The 15,403-nt window shown below is 36.1% G+C and overlaps 2 protein-coding genes across 2 annotated transcripts; one reads left to right on the top strand and one right to left on the bottom strand.

Moving 5' to 3' along the window:
• Positions 1 to 376: 376 nt before the first annotated feature.
• On the top strand, positions 377 to 8,123 carry LOC113505087 (WD repeat-containing protein 43). The gene is made up of 11 exons (XM_026887600.1): positions 377 to 583; positions 1,308 to 1,634; positions 2,782 to 2,948; positions 3,355 to 3,624; positions 4,344 to 4,494; positions 4,952 to 5,140; positions 5,394 to 5,518; positions 6,235 to 6,363; positions 7,249 to 7,371; positions 7,732 to 7,847; positions 7,967 to 8,123. The coding sequence occupies exons 1-11, from the start codon at positions 410 to 412 to the stop codon at positions 8,092 to 8,094; spliced, it is 1,899 nt and encodes a 632-aa protein (XP_026743401.1). The 5' UTR covers positions 377 to 409; the 3' UTR covers positions 8,095 to 8,123.
• Positions 8,124 to 8,724: 601 nt separating this feature from the next.
• On the bottom strand, positions 8,725 to 13,773 carry LOC113505088 (rRNA 2'-O-methyltransferase fibrillarin-like). The gene is given in 9 exon segments (XM_026887602.1): positions 8,725 to 9,106; positions 9,109 to 9,160; positions 9,358 to 9,481; positions 9,790 to 9,911; positions 10,250 to 10,420; positions 10,833 to 10,935; positions 11,307 to 11,394; positions 11,753 to 11,944; positions 13,619 to 13,773. Coding segments are annotated over 9 exon segments (978 nt in total). The 5' UTR covers positions 13,632 to 13,773; the 3' UTR covers positions 8,725 to 8,993.
• Positions 13,774 to 15,403: the final 1,630 nt, after the last annotated feature.

The following is a 15,403-nucleotide window of genomic DNA, read 5'->3' as shown; positions in this document are numbered from 1 at the left end:
ATACGATCAACTGTCGAAAAAAAGTGTGAACATAAAGAAAATAACAAAAAATATTTAATGTAACATTACTTCAGCGAAGGTTCGTCGTGCATTAATAAAATCGAATCCACTTTTACATATTTTTGATCATGCCAACATTATTCATAATATTAAAAATTTCGTTTCACGCTTTTTGTTATTAATACTAAACAAAGAATTAACTCGCTTTTATGCTTCATGTGATTTCTGGTAACATTTACTTGCAAGCAAGTATAAAATAAAATCTCAAACCTTAAGCTCAAAGATCAATGCCTAAAATAATTTTTTTTTATTGTTCAACAGTTAATCCGAACGTAGTACAAAATCATCACGTGGTGATGATTTCAAGTGATCCAGGAACGGAACGTCAGCTGTCAGTTCGGAATGAACCATGGCAGAGGCGGCGTTTTCCGATGATGGAAAATATTATTCTGCCATCACACAGGATGGTAGACTAAGGATATGGGACACAGAAACTAATGTACTCAAACAGGAGTACACGCCAGACTTACATTTAAGTGCGCCGCCTTCTTGTTTGCAGTGGATTTCGGTAACACAGTCAGCGGTGAGTCTAACACGTGGTTTATAAATATATCTGTATAACAATACCTTTCCCGCGACTTTTACTGCACTTATAACCTATAACAGCCGACCAACTCTGTAATAATTTTAATTATAAAGTAATTTAAATGGTTACTTTACAGTAAGAATCGCGGAAAGGTTTGTTTTGGCTGCTTAACCCTATATTGAAGTGCACTCAATTGTTTACAAACTCGTTTTAAATATAGCCTAACAATAACTAACTTTATAATAAACTAGCTGTTGCCCGCGACTTCGTCCACGTGGTTAGAATTTTCCCCATTTTCCATTGTATCTTCGCTCCTATTAGTCGCAGCGTGATGTTATATAGCCTATAGCCTTCCTCGATAAATGGTCTATTCAACACAAAAAGAATTTTTCAAATCGAACCAGTGGTTCCCGAGATTAGCGCGTTCAAACAAACAAACAAACAAACAAACAAACTCTTCAGCTTTATATATTAGTATAGATTTAACACATTTGAATAAAAACTATTTTCTGTAACAATATCTTGAAATAATTACCAATTGTAACCTCAATGTATGCAACATGGTGTAATCAATTTGTTTTGACAACCTTGATGGACTTCCGACTTATTATTTCGACGTCATTAACACTTTTTTGAATCAAAATCTGTATTAAAAGTAATATATTTGTATAAATAATATAATTTTGTCAAAAAAACTTAATTATTCAATTTTTTTTTTCAGGGATCCCCACAAAAGGGTTCAAAAAGGAAAAGTATATCAGAGGAAACACACTGCATAGCTCTCGGCACTAGAAATGGAAAGATCCTTGTATATTCCATAGCACAAGCAAAAGTTGAAACCGTATTAAACGATACAAAAACAAACAGTAGTGTAACTACGTTGGATTGGAATCGAAAATATGGTTTATATAGTTGTAATAAGGATAATAATGTTTACGAATGGGAATTAAACAATTCGTCAATTAGATATAAGTATAATATAAATTGTGACAATAAGAGTAAACATGGAAATAATGTTAGTGCCATCAAAATTGTTCCGCATAATCAGGTGAGTGATACAAAATGTATTATTTTATCTTTAAATTATTTATTTATTTTTAAATAATTTTCTGCACACATTGGACAATATGTTGATGTGGATGGATATAGGGGAAGAGGACGACCAAAGAAACGATGGATGGATTGTGTGAAAGACGATATGGCTGTAAAGTGTGTTTCTTGTGAGATGACGGCCGATAGGAAGGTATGGAAGAAGATGACATGTTGCGCCGACCCCAAATAAAATAATTGGGATAAGGGCAGGGGAATGATGATGATTGGACAATATGTTCTATTCATACACAACATCCCTGTGCTGTTGCTAGTATTCTATAATTCTATATCTTAAAACTTGAACCCATTGTTCTAGTTCACTTGAAATTGTTGATAGAAGCTATCTACTTATGTAAATAATAAGTATGTGAAGCATAATGCAGGTACTAGCAAGTTCCTCTACATAGGAAGAAAACTTTCTTATTGATATAAGATTGTTAAATAATATAAAGAAATTTGAACTAAACTTAGAGAAACCTGTAATTTATTGTTACTTACCATTGGGTAATATCGTTTAGGTCAGTTGTACAAATTAAATTTCACCTATTCAACACTCGGTTCACGCTACAAAATTGAATTCGTTGAAAAAATTGCATTTTTAAGGGCATATTTAGACCTTTACATCCATTCTCTATCAACCTATAAACCTTAAAGTTTGTATGTGTGGGTGTTTGTTACTTTTTCACGCGGAACCACTAAATGAATTCAGACAAAACTTTGTACACAGATAGCGTTTTGCATAATCCACCTGCAAATGCTTGTCCTGGATCTGAGTGTCTTTGTTCATGTTCCTTAAATGTTTGTCAATAAAGGAGTAGTTAAAAATCACGCATTGAATCGAAACTACGCCCATGTTGTGCTGTAAGTGTTATAACCCTACAATTTTTGTAATAGTATGTTCACCGAGTAAGATTCGACGAGGTTGCTAGTTGTGGCTTCCCCTGCTTAGATGTTGGTTATAGCTGTAAAAACATTACTCTTCTCTAACGAAATTGGATAAAAGTAGCCTGTGCTAACACAGTGTCGAAATCGGTCTAACCATTTAGGCGTATAGTGGTAACAAGCATTCACAAATAGTAACCAATGATTCCTTCTCTCCATAGAGCACGAACGCGAGGTTCTTGGTGGCAGCCTCGTTCCAGGTCCGCTTGTGGCGGCTGCACGAGGGCGACGCGACGCTCCTCAAGAACCTCGGACACAACGCGGCCCCCACCGCCGTGCTCGCTGTGGCCGCTGTCAACGATGTCTGCTGGCTCATTGAGGGATCTCAGTGAGTAACTACAGTTGTTGCCTTAAAGTAAAATGAGGCTGCAATGATTGTATAGCCTTGATTAAGATTTGCTTGTGACATGGTAAACTGCCATAATTTGATTAAGTATAATGTCCACTTGGTTAACTAGTAGAGAAAATGAATGAAAAATAAAGTAATAACAGGCTAAATGTCACATAGACAATAAATATGACACAAGTGGCTCATAATTCTATAGGAAAAGTTTTTTTTCTTACACAGCTCCTTAAATATCATCAGTCTTTAAAAGATCAAGAGTTGTGCCCCAAAATGAAAAAAAAACTACTACTAATTAAAGCAAATTAAACGCCCTCCATCGTAAACTCGTAAATCAATTGTAACATCACAATAAAACATAACAAAACTAAAATATACCTTTTACCACCAGAAACGAACGCCTCCTATCATTCTGGGACGTGACCATCACTGAAGACCATGTACCCCAGCTCAATGGTGAAGAGACTCCATACAAACGACAACGCAGGAAGTCCATCAGTAAGACCGTGACCACCATGACGCAGACATACAACTTTGTACTGGAGGACGCTCCCAGGATACTGGATGTGGAGCTGAAGGATGATGATGGAGCAGTCAGGTTGAGGCTGGCAGCGACCACACGGAGCGGTGTCGTGCATTATTATGGACACATGTTGAATGGGTGAATGTTAATATTTATATATTATACATGCTGTTGTCCGCGACTCTTCATGGACTTTGCAGCGCGCGGTTGTTCCCGTTTCCGTGGGAATTAAAAAGGCTTGATCTCCGCCTCATTACTCCACCATAAATTTATAATATCCAAAAACTGCTGTGCACACATTTAATTACTTGAACTAAATAATATCTAGGCCAAATTTCAAAGCCACAGTCCATTGCAAAAAAAGTTTCATATAAACTTTGACCATCCATTTCCCCTCATTATAACCCATTTTTCAGTAAAAATGGCCCATTACTTTTCTCAGGCTCTAGTTCTTCCTAGGCTCTATCTGTGTACCACATTTCAATACAGTCAGCTCAATAGTTTTAACTTGAATACGAAACAGATGGAGATACATTAGCATTTGTAATATTAAAATGGATTGATATAACAGAACTATATAATAACTTGACGAATTGATAGTGATCAGTAAGTTAGGTACAATCCTGCGCGTACACAGTGCCAAAAGAGTTTATACGCTCAAATAAAAATATTTTACGACACTCGGAAATAGACTTTGAATCTATGATTATAAAGTTCACAATTGTTATTGATTTGCTTGCGAATTCTCGTTTTTTTTTGTAAGAATTACAAAATATTTACGGATAATTAACAATATACTTATGATTTATCTTTATTAATCTTTATATCTAATACATGTTTACTATTCCCAAACCCAGTTCATCTTTGAAACCGATCAAACCATCAGTCACCATCCAAATATCAAGTGGTGACGCTCGTCCGCTGCCGCTGCAGTGCTGCCGGCTGCCACCCAGCGGTGACCTCCTGCTGGGCTACTGGCACGGACCCATCATGACCTTTGAGAGAGTGGTATGTTAAAAACTAATTAATATCTAGCTTACAAATATCTAAAATATCCGACTTCTAAGAAAAAATCTTCTCAAATTGAGATTTGAGAATTGATAACTTGATATCCTTGATATCACAGTGGAACTAGACACACTCAACAAAAATAAAGTAGAAAAAAAACATTTGAAAAAAGTTGTATTGGTACTTGCCTACATTGCTACTAACCTATATTCTCTTACAGAAATCCATTTCTTGAACTTATAACGCAATCACAATTTTTTTTTGTGAAACAGGTGTAAATTTTACTTGCTCTAGCAAACTTGTTAAATCAGGCTGATTTGTAAATCAATGAAAACAAAATGAATCAAACTATTTGGGATTACATTCAACCATACAGTCAGTGGCGTGCAGTTCATAGAGGCAAAAAGACACTACCTAACCCGAAAACCTCTTTTATCAATCAATTTTCTCATTACAGACACCAGACCTGAAATCAAAGACACAGATCCTAATCCGCGGCGAGGCAAAGGAACCGAAGAAGAAGGTGAAACAGACACAGCAGGCCAACGAGGTCAACAAAGTGAAGAGTGAACACGACGCCAAGCAGGTCACGTATGTGGAGCCCATGGGAGGCGTCGTCAGGAAGCGGGCTACGCCGGGAGATACCGTTAGTATATATATATGTGTATTGTTTGGCGTTTGTGAGAGATTTTGAACACTTTGTGAAAATAATATTCCATAAATTAAAAGAGCTATTTAACACTGAAAGAATTTTTGAAATCACACCATTAGTTTTCGAGATTAACTACTAACCTAACCTAAACAGTATATCAGAATAGTAATAAAAGTTATTTCCATGATATTTACGAACCCAACGAGATCACGGTTACGTAAATAACATTAACCATCTGTTATATTAGGTTGAAGTGCCAATGGAAGCTCGGCTAGCGAACTTGGCTCTCGACATCAAAGGTCGTGGCAAGTCTGCTGTCAGTCAGAACCTCACCAAGCTGCTGATGCAGGGACTACACTCCAAGGATAAAGGGTAAGGGAAACTTGTATTTTTTATCAGCTCTTGTTCACTACTTCACCTGCTTGAATGTCGGTTATAGCTGCAAAACATTTTTTTTTTTTAAATCTAGACATTGTCAATGCTTCAGTCACTCGAGGCGACTATGCCAGCCTCATAGGGAATTACTGGCGGTCATAAATCCTCGTACAAATTTCCTCATCCATCCAATCTTCTTTCATTCATACATAACTTAACAAAAACAAATATCTTCTTACACACCTCTGATAGTGGACTGGACAACATAACATTTATTAATCCATTATGAAGATTCAGGCCATGCAACATTCGACATCTTAAAGCCCGGTACCGTTCACATTCTATCAAAACTGCAAAACATTAATGAAGTTTCTCTTTGAATGTAGCTGGGTAGCCTATGTGTTAATTCAAGATATCAGCTATCTCCATACCAAATATTATGGAAATCTGTTTAGCCATTTTGCCGTGAAGGGCTAACAAACATATACACATACCCTTGCATTTATAAAACTAGTAGCGGTCGCCCGCGGCTCAATAAAAATCACTATGTTACTTCTAATCCCTTGAAGAATATATTATTATGTGATAATTTTATCACGATCATCGGTTAAATATTTTTCGCGTGAAATCATAACATACAAACTATCATTCATATTTAAAATATTTTTAGAAATTATGACTCTTAAGTCATTCAATACCGTGTATGATTGCAGAATAATCCTGACAGTGCTACAAAAAGACGACCCGCTGGCAGCCCTGCGCACAGTGAGCGCGCTGCCCGCTGACTACGTGCCGCCGCTGTTGGAGCAGCTAGCTGACATGGCCACCAGGAAGACTAGCCAGTTAGTACACTATGACTACACTTAATTTATAATCATTTCACTTAATTTAACTGGTCAATTGCGAGTCTAACTTGTGACACATGTAAATAGGCTAAAGGAAAACAAATCAATTGGGCTGTAAAAAAACTCAGGGGACATACATAGCTTCGTCATACGTAGGCATTTTTTCTAAATCTCAATATTTATTCGGATTATTTTTTGTTATAAAAACATCATCTGTGAAAATTTCAACTATACACGGTGATTTTTTAGTCATCTTACAAAAGCAGCCCAGTTCATGAATCCGACGTAAAATTCCCCTAGGCGCGATTTTTTTCTTTTTATCATCAACTAAGATAATGAGTACGAAGAAAATTAAACAAGAGAAATCTGAAATATACTCTTAAAAATGATAAAATTGCCCCCGCCCGCGCCCCTCACCATTGTTACGCTCAAGGCTCGGACCGCACTCGCAACAGTGTTTCTAAAAAACTACGAATTGCATCATGATATTGAATAAAAATTGCATTTAATTTTTTTTCAAATCTCATAAATATCTATTTTTTTTATCATTAACGTGTTCTAGTCATTGGATACATGAACTGGGCTGCTTTTGTAAGACGACTAAAAAATCACGGTGTATAACTACCAAGGTTCATTAGATACACACAGCCTTTAGGTTTCCGTTAACCCTTTGTGTATGAATCCCCTTTTTTTGTGACACTGGGGAATCCTCTTGGACCACCATCTCCTTGAAGGAGGAAGCAGGTAGTATCAGGTTCTTAGTGACTAAACTGTTAGAAGTTGGGTAGGGAACCCTAGCAAAGCATAAATATCAAATACTAATTCTTCATATTTGCAGTTAATAGTATGTAAATCCTAATTCTAAAACAATTGTTGTGTCAGATGCGCGTCAGTATGCACATGGCTGTCCGCAGTGGTCCGCTGTCACTCGGCGCTGCTGCTGGCCACCATGGGCTCGCGCTCCTCAGACCACCTCACACAGCTGCTAGCTATATTCACTAACAGGTAAGATATCCATTTTCTTTTCATTACTCTATATGACAATTAAATTGTGTATCATAAGGCTTTTATGTATGTCAGACTTCAAAAAGAATACAACACGGATATCCGAGTGGTTGAGGTCACCACACCAAACCCACTGTGCGCATCGTGTCGGGAGTTCGATCCCCGCGTAGGACAAGCATTTGTGTGCTCCACTAATACTTGTTCTGAGTCCGGATGTAGTTGTGCGCGTAATTTATATGTTTGTAAGAGTGTTTTTTTAATTTCATGCAGCGTATTTTTTTATTTTACTTTTGATACAAAAGTTAAGAATGACAATATTATTTTTGTTTCTTTATTCTAACTAAAAATCTGTTTCGCCAGACGGTCACATCTATGTCAACTCCTGAACCTCAAAGGCAGACTGGACCTGACGATATCACAGAGGAGTTCAGCAGACATCGCGCTGAATGAGGAAGAACCGGTGCTAAATTATAATGGTGAGTAACATTTATATATTATGTCTCGCCTAATTCTGAATGTATTGTCGACGTACCCTGATCAGAGATGTCGAAACAGATTTCAGAGCAAGTTTTCTACATGAACGTTTTTTTCTCAGATTCGTCATCCGATGAGATGGAAGCGGAAGCTTACCAGTCGGACAGCGGCGCTTCGTGGGGAGACGACAAGTTCGACTCCGACGCGGAGGCCAGCGCGCCCGACGAGGAAGAATCCGACGGAGATTGACCTTATATAATAAATAGTTCGTTTTCATATGTATTGTTATTATTTGAACCTAATACCCTGGCATATACTAATATGCTGTCAAATGTCGTACTGCAAGGCACAGGCGTCTTAGGGTTTCAGTTTAGGTACTTATTGATCTCCACGCTTGCCTTTTGGGTGGCAACGAGAAGTCATAATCGATGTTTTCCTCCACATTTTGTGAGTGGTGTCTGCGAGTAATAAAGAAATTACGTTAATTAATATTGTACTTAGTCTACTGTAGTTTTTTTCAAACTCGTGGAATATGAATGGGTAGTGTAGCAGAATCAGTAACTTTCGTCGTTGTATGTCAACAGAACTTACTATTTTGAGAAAAATTTTTTTTTTTGCCGTTTACTACTTTGATATAAATCCTGGAGTTAGCACGTAATGAGCGTTTTTATATGATAAACAGCGCGCGAAGATGTGGGACCATATAACACAATATATCCCAGTTAACAGACTTCAAAGTTTGTTTCCTTCGCAGTGGATGAACAGATTTTGTAATAATTTTTTTATATAACTTTGTGAATTGGTCCCATGAAAATTTCAGAAAGTTCAGAGCAGCTGTATCTTAGGTAGGTATAGATTATCGTAAATAAAACAAAAAGCTGTCATTCGCACCATCATTATATTTCATTCAACACTTAACTATTAACATACTCCATTTGTATGTGAACTTACATCTAATACTTTATCAACTTATAAAAGACTTTAAATTGTGTTTAGTTAGAGGGAATGAGGTCTTACTGGGTTTCTTTACAGAATTGACATTGAGTCATTAGACTTAACTAGTGTTAATTTCTTTATTAAAATTGTGAAACCCCCATCAAATCAAAATCAGACACTTAAAACTTATGGTCAACTTATACTATATTCATTTATGCTTTTTTCGCGGGTGGTCTGAATATGCCCACGACGACCGCGTGGTCTCTTTCGTAAGGCTCTAGGGTCAACTGTTCTTGTGGTTTTAACTTATCAGCTTGTAGTTTTTGACTTCGGAAGCGAAGACCGCTTCTGGTTGCGCTGTTGAGTCTATACATGAGGCCTGCAAAGATATATTTAAAGGTTAATTGTGGTATAAATATTAATAGAAGTTTAGTAGGTTTTAATATGTCTCAGTGAGAGAGTTCAATTTTCAACATGAAAAATTTAGCATTTTTTTATCATCACAGAAAAGATTCGAAGTGCAGTATCTAATTTTGTCAATTAATGACCACTGTCTAAATAACTTGTTTAACGCACCTTAATGGAAATTACGAAGTGCCCGCCGTTCTTCAAGAAGTGCTGGGCGTTTAGACTGACTATCCTAGCTTGGTCAGGCTGTGCCACGTCAGCAAATATGCAGTCAACCATACCAACCAGCATTCTGTAAAAAAAGATAGTCGAGTGGGTTGTTCACTGTGAGGGAATTTATTGAGTGTTGTGCAGAAGTCAGAGAGAGAGTTCAATGTTTATCAACATGAAAGATTTAGTTCGTCGTAGTCATCATAGTAAAATGCGGTCAAGGGCGTATCTAGTATTAGAAAGCTTACAAAAAGAAAATAAGACTTGGGAAGTTAAAATACAAAGATTGCTAGTCAATGTTTAGGTACACATCTTTGTATTTAAATACACAATAGGTTTGATCAGTTAAATAGCTATACTTGTTGTTTACAACATAATATTATGACTGACCTGTATTTAAGTGGATGTCTGGCATCTTCAATAATAGGAATAATGTTAGTCCTCTTCTTAGCTACGTTTATCAGATCCCTGCCTGATCTGTGTGAGAACTCTACTGCATAAACAAGGCCTTCCTGTAATAGATAACAATATATTAGTAATGTGTAATTTATAGACTGGGATATAATCTTTATGTTGTGTTGTCATCAGAAGTGGGTATGTGGACATAGTCTTCATGAATAGGTCTAGATTAGAGGGACCACGATCATCATTTAGAAGTCGATAAAATTCAAAATAGTACTTTGACAACTACATGACACAAAAAATTATGTGTTAAGAAATGGATATGAAATAATACATTTTTATTTTATTCTTAAGTATATTCAATCACAATTTTATATGTTCAACAAATAAGATTGAATAAAGTCAAGGTCTTATAAACTTTTAAACTAAAACACAAATGAGTACTTACTGGTCCAACAACATCAGAAACGTGACTGACAGTGGTGCCACTGGCAGCACCCAGGTACAACACCCTGGAGCCAGGGGGCATATGTATAGCATCTACACCGCCCATGATGGCCGCTGCCAACTTCGATCGGAAGGGATTCCATACTCTGTATTCTACCTTTTCTCCGTCAGTCTGTGGACAAGTGTGTAATGTTAGTATATGGTAAAGGATGTCGTTGTGCGACTTTTAGAAGAGATATATTATTGTCAGAAGTGGGTATGTGGACATAGTCTTCATGAATAGGTCTAGATTAGAGGGACCACGATCATCACTTTAGTTTCATCTTAACTGTTATAGAAAAGTACTAGATTTACTAATAAATACAAGCACTAACATTTTGCTTATCTAAATTTGTAATTTATTTTTTTATATAATAGGTAAAAGTAGCTTAGCTTAAACTAATCAACTTTAAAAACAAGGCTTTATACAATCCAGCACAATATAAAAAACCTTTGCTTTTGGAAAAAACAGTCTGAAGTTAAGAATAATACCTAACTAAAAATCTAATTCTCTACATTATAAACAAATAGTTATGAATACAAACCTCAACAGATATTCTCTTTTCTCCATACACTTCTGATCCAGGCACCAAGTTCTTAGTGACAAGCGCATCTTCTTTGCCTCTAGCGATGAATACTCCAGGGTGTCTGTGACAACAAGTAGTAATGGTTAAGATGGGAAATGAGCTATTGTTATAGTTTTTAAGGAGTGAGATGATCAGTAGTAACATTTGGCTTCAAGCATTCGCATTCAGAAGAACGAAAGTTATGTAATAACATCATTTCAAGTTGACTTAGTTATTTTGGAGTGATAAGTACTCCAGCTATCCTGATTCCATATAAACTAACTGATGATACAGTTTTAGGTACTTTTAATAGTTATGGACAGATGTGAAACCTAAAAACTCGCATTTAAGTTACAATTATTGTCCTGAAGTAAGCGACATGTCGTGTTTCTTAATAAAAATAAAGTTTCCTTTTCCCCAAAATAACAATTCAACAATTTTATCATAACATACCTGTGAGGTTCAATAATAACTTGTTTGCCACCCTTGAAGCCACCGCCCGCACCGCCTCTACCCCGGCCGCCGCCACCGCGACCACGACCTATGACAATAATATTAACATTAGACATAGCAATAATAAATGTATGTAGTATGGTGTGTAGTTGTGTTTGTCAGAAGTGGGTATGTGGACATAGTCTTCACGAATAGGTCAGGTTAGAGGGACCACAATCATCATTTGGATATGCATATATGTATTTGGTTTGTTTTTGGTACTGATAAAAAAAAAATTAATTAGGTTTCGTGTTTGATATTCCACTTAGTGCATGAAAACTAGTTTCACTGTGAATTCAAATGCATTTTCTATTTAACTTATGACTATAAAATATCATTTACTTGTTTATGCTGTTTAATTTCAGCTAATTTAATATAGCTTCATAAAGAACACGTGTAGAACTTACCACCACCGCGACCACCGCCGAACCCGCGGCCACCACCGCCGCCTCCTCTCTTTTCGAACTTCCCTCCGCCTCCGCCGAAGCCCCCGCGGCCGCCGCCACCTCCTCTACCGCCGCCGAAGCCGCCTCGGCCTCCGCCCCCACGACCACCGCGGAATCCTCCGCCACCGCCGCCGCCACGACCTCCATTAAACTCTGTAGACAAATAAATAAAAATTTTAAATTATGTATAATTTTTTTGAAGAAATGAGTGTGGAAATAAATTTGTAACACATTTTAGATCACAGGCAAAGCAAAACAGTTTGGAATGATGGTAGGAGGAGAACTAAAGTTCAAGTCTATGTAACATAATATTACTTATCATAACAGTTCCCAAGCCAAAAGTGGACCGGTTACCAGTTGCATCATCAGTATCTATAATTGGGGTACTGATTTCACAATAATATACAATACTGCTATTATAAATTAAAGGACCAGGCATTGAAGCAATTTTAATTGTGACGGCCAAGTCGCTAAAAATAAACTGGGAGGGATAAGACTGACTCCGGTTATCAAGATTTTTAATCTTAAATTCATTGGTATCTAACTTTAACCTATTTGTAATTTTGATTTTTTAAGTTAATTCTCAATCATCACTAGTTTTAATGTTTGTATGACTTGGAATGCATAAAAATCAGAGAATATTATGTTCGACTTCACATAAAGCTGTATCTTACAAATGGTACTGTGACTGAACGATAGACAGAAAAAAAAAGAGCAATTAAAAAAGACACTAACCAAAACAAAATGTTCTTGAGATTTACTATGAGTAAAAAGTTTTAGTTAAATCATGAAATATCTAAAGAAATCTATTTATACCATGACACTATTTCATGGTATTAAATTGTTTTATTATCAAAAAATATTCTTGAAATTAAAAGCTTTCTATACAATATTGAGGCATTCCTGATACAAACATTGATCATGCAGGATGAATTCTAGAGATAACACAAATTACAAGATTGTATGTCTCACCAGGATAATACCAATCATAATAGGGATAAAAAGGCATCATATGATTAAAATACATCTTAAAACCTTTCAAAACTTGTTGAAATTTCAATTTAACTTACAAAAGAAAATTAGTAAGTAAAAATACCACTTAAATTAGCATGTATTGCAACCTAACCAAAAAACTATCTCAACAGGTATAAGGACTAAAATCAATAATCTAGACAGGACCTAGTGTTGCCTACCTCGCTGCAGTTCGGATAACCTCAAAATATATAACATAAATCAAGCTATAGAGATAGACATGTACCATTATTTATGACCACCACGTGGTGTTGGAGGCGGGAGGTCCAACAAGTGTTTTTAAAAACAAGTCAAATAACCTATAATTTAGTTTAACCTGCTTAACGCGATTTGAGTATAGTTATAAGAAAGGTATGAGCGTTAAGTGATATTTAAAATAAGAATGCAAGGAAAAATCGTGGGGAGGTAACCACTCATGTTTGCGGCGTGGCTTCTAAATAAACAACATTGCTCCATATATACATAATCAATGAGAAACTCGCGATATTAACCTTATTCAATGGATTGAGTAGAATGCTAGCAAGCCTAAAATGCTATCCTATAGACGATCGTTATTACGACATAGGTAGCATGGGGTAATTTAACCATAACCAACTCTAACCTAAAAAATAAACACGTGCGAATACATCGAATTTCCGAGTGAAATACGATTTTAACGATGGAGCAACAGTACAGCTTTCTGATTCCAGTCAATATATATACCAAAACGTGTGTTTAATTAAGTAAAGAAGAAATACCGCATGCGGTTACATTGACACAACTTGGAAATATGGATTTAACTCAGAATTTACTTACCAGGTTTGCCCATTTTGATTTCACTTCTTGTAAATACAATTTCCAACTGTTAAAACTATAAACTTTCGCTATCTAAACACAAATATAAAGAGTAATTTCTTCATAAACGGCGCGGAGCCATCACGCCGCGCAGCCGTCTCCGGAAATGATGCCATTTTAAATGAACGATGTTGCTGCTCTATGAAAGAATTTCTGTTAAAAAAAATATTTTAGTGTTGCCATTAAGAAGTCAACAGTAGAAATATTTGTAAAATTAAAAATAGGCTACCAAAGAAAATAAAATATAACAATTTTAAGACATTAAATTGGACCACCGTCAGATATATAAGTTACCTTAATCCACAGCTGGGCAAAGTTATCGAAACGTCGACAAAATTGACCTGGTCGCATCTTATCTATTTATCTAAAGATGTAATAAGTGATGTGATAAGATAATTCAAGATTTATTTTGATTTAAAACTAGCTGTTTTTCGTGACCTTGACACCGCATATTATTTTTGAAAAAATAATATCTAATTCGCCGTAATAGAGAATCGTCGAGAAAATACCTAATGTGAAGGTGCTTCTAGAAAAACTATGGCCCGCTTGTTTTATTTACTGTCATATTTAATCACTTGTTCACTTGCAAATATTTAACTAAATGCATGGCAGTGATACCACCATTTAAGAAGATATTCAAACATACTAACATCAATCATGTTAGAATGTATGAACCAAACCAAATTTTTATACCATATAACATTTATTTGATCTAGAAACAAGTAGACTACCCAAAAATATTTTTTGTATCTTCACTAGAGGATCAAGAATAAAAAGATATTTAAATGAGTCTTGCAGTGTCAACATCAAAATGAAAATCCTCTAGACTCCTCTAGTGTATTACTAGTAGTACAAGTACTGCACTAGAGGATTTTCATTGTATAGCTTTCAAACTTAAGAATAGAAGACATTGTAATAAACAATCAAGTAAAGTAAAGATAATTCTGTTGTTATAAATCTGAACTGAAAATAAATCATTGCCATGTCAAAAATTAAAATAAAAAGAACATGAAACAAGATCATAAAGGCGTAGCCTCATATAAGTCGCTAGTCACTCGTTACTTGGCGCGGCCTCATGGAGTCGCTCGTTTCCAGCGACAAATATGATCACGTGACCCCATTTTAAATTTCCCGTCACTCGAAAAGTCGCTGCTATATGGGGTCGCTCGTCGCTCGTTTGCAGCGACAATCTGGTCGAGCGACCCCATTTTAAATTTCTCGCGACCCGAAAAGTCGCTGCTTCATGCAGTCCCTGGTCGCTCGTTTGCAGGTCGTTTAAATCTGGTCGAGATGCGACCCTGTGTTGCTGATTTCCTAACCTCATTCGTACCCCGTGGCAGTGATACAAATGAAGGGAATAGAGTTGCATAAAAAAACGATACAATGGTGTTTATTTTTTATTATTCGATTCCGTTATTTACGAAAATTAATTTAGAGACCGTTTCAGCACCACTTTTATCGTTTTTCTTTTCTTTTCTCTATTCTATAGTGTATTAATTACCTTTGATCTTTTCCCAGCAACAAGGCTCAACATTTTGAGCTTTATCGCTACCTTTCCTGCGACCATATTTTGTCGCTTTTTCGAGACGCGGGTAATTTAAAAAGGGGGTCACGTAATCAGATTTGTCGCTGCAAACGAGCGACGAGCGACTATGAGTGTCTGCCTTTACGGTATGGATTTTTTTTTTCATTTAACTCTTGAAGTTAAGCAAAACATATAAAACAATATATTCTAACAAAATAAAC

Source organism: Trichoplusia ni, chromosome 24 (genome assembly GCF_003590095.1).
Source record: "Trichoplusia ni isolate ovarian cell line Hi5 chromosome 24, tn1, whole genome shotgun sequence".
NCBI classification, from domain to species: domain Eukaryota; kingdom Metazoa; phylum Arthropoda; class Insecta; order Lepidoptera; family Noctuidae; genus Trichoplusia; species Trichoplusia ni.
The sequence above is the reverse complement of the archived record's forward strand: the minus strand, read 5'-3'. Positions and strand labels throughout refer to the sequence as shown.

Coding starts and splice junctions, on each gene's coding strand:
- LOC113505087 (XM_026887600.1), top strand. CDS start 410: ATGGCAGAGGCGGCGTTTTCCGATGATGGAAAATATTATTCTGCCATC. Junction 4,495..4,951: donor TCATGACCTTTGAGAGAGTG/GTATGTTAAAAA, acceptor TTCTCATTACAG/ACACCAGACCTGAAATCAAA. Junction 5,519..6,234: donor CTACACTCCAAGGATAAAGG/GTAAGGGAAACT, acceptor GTATGATTGCAG/AATAATCCTGACAGTGCTAC.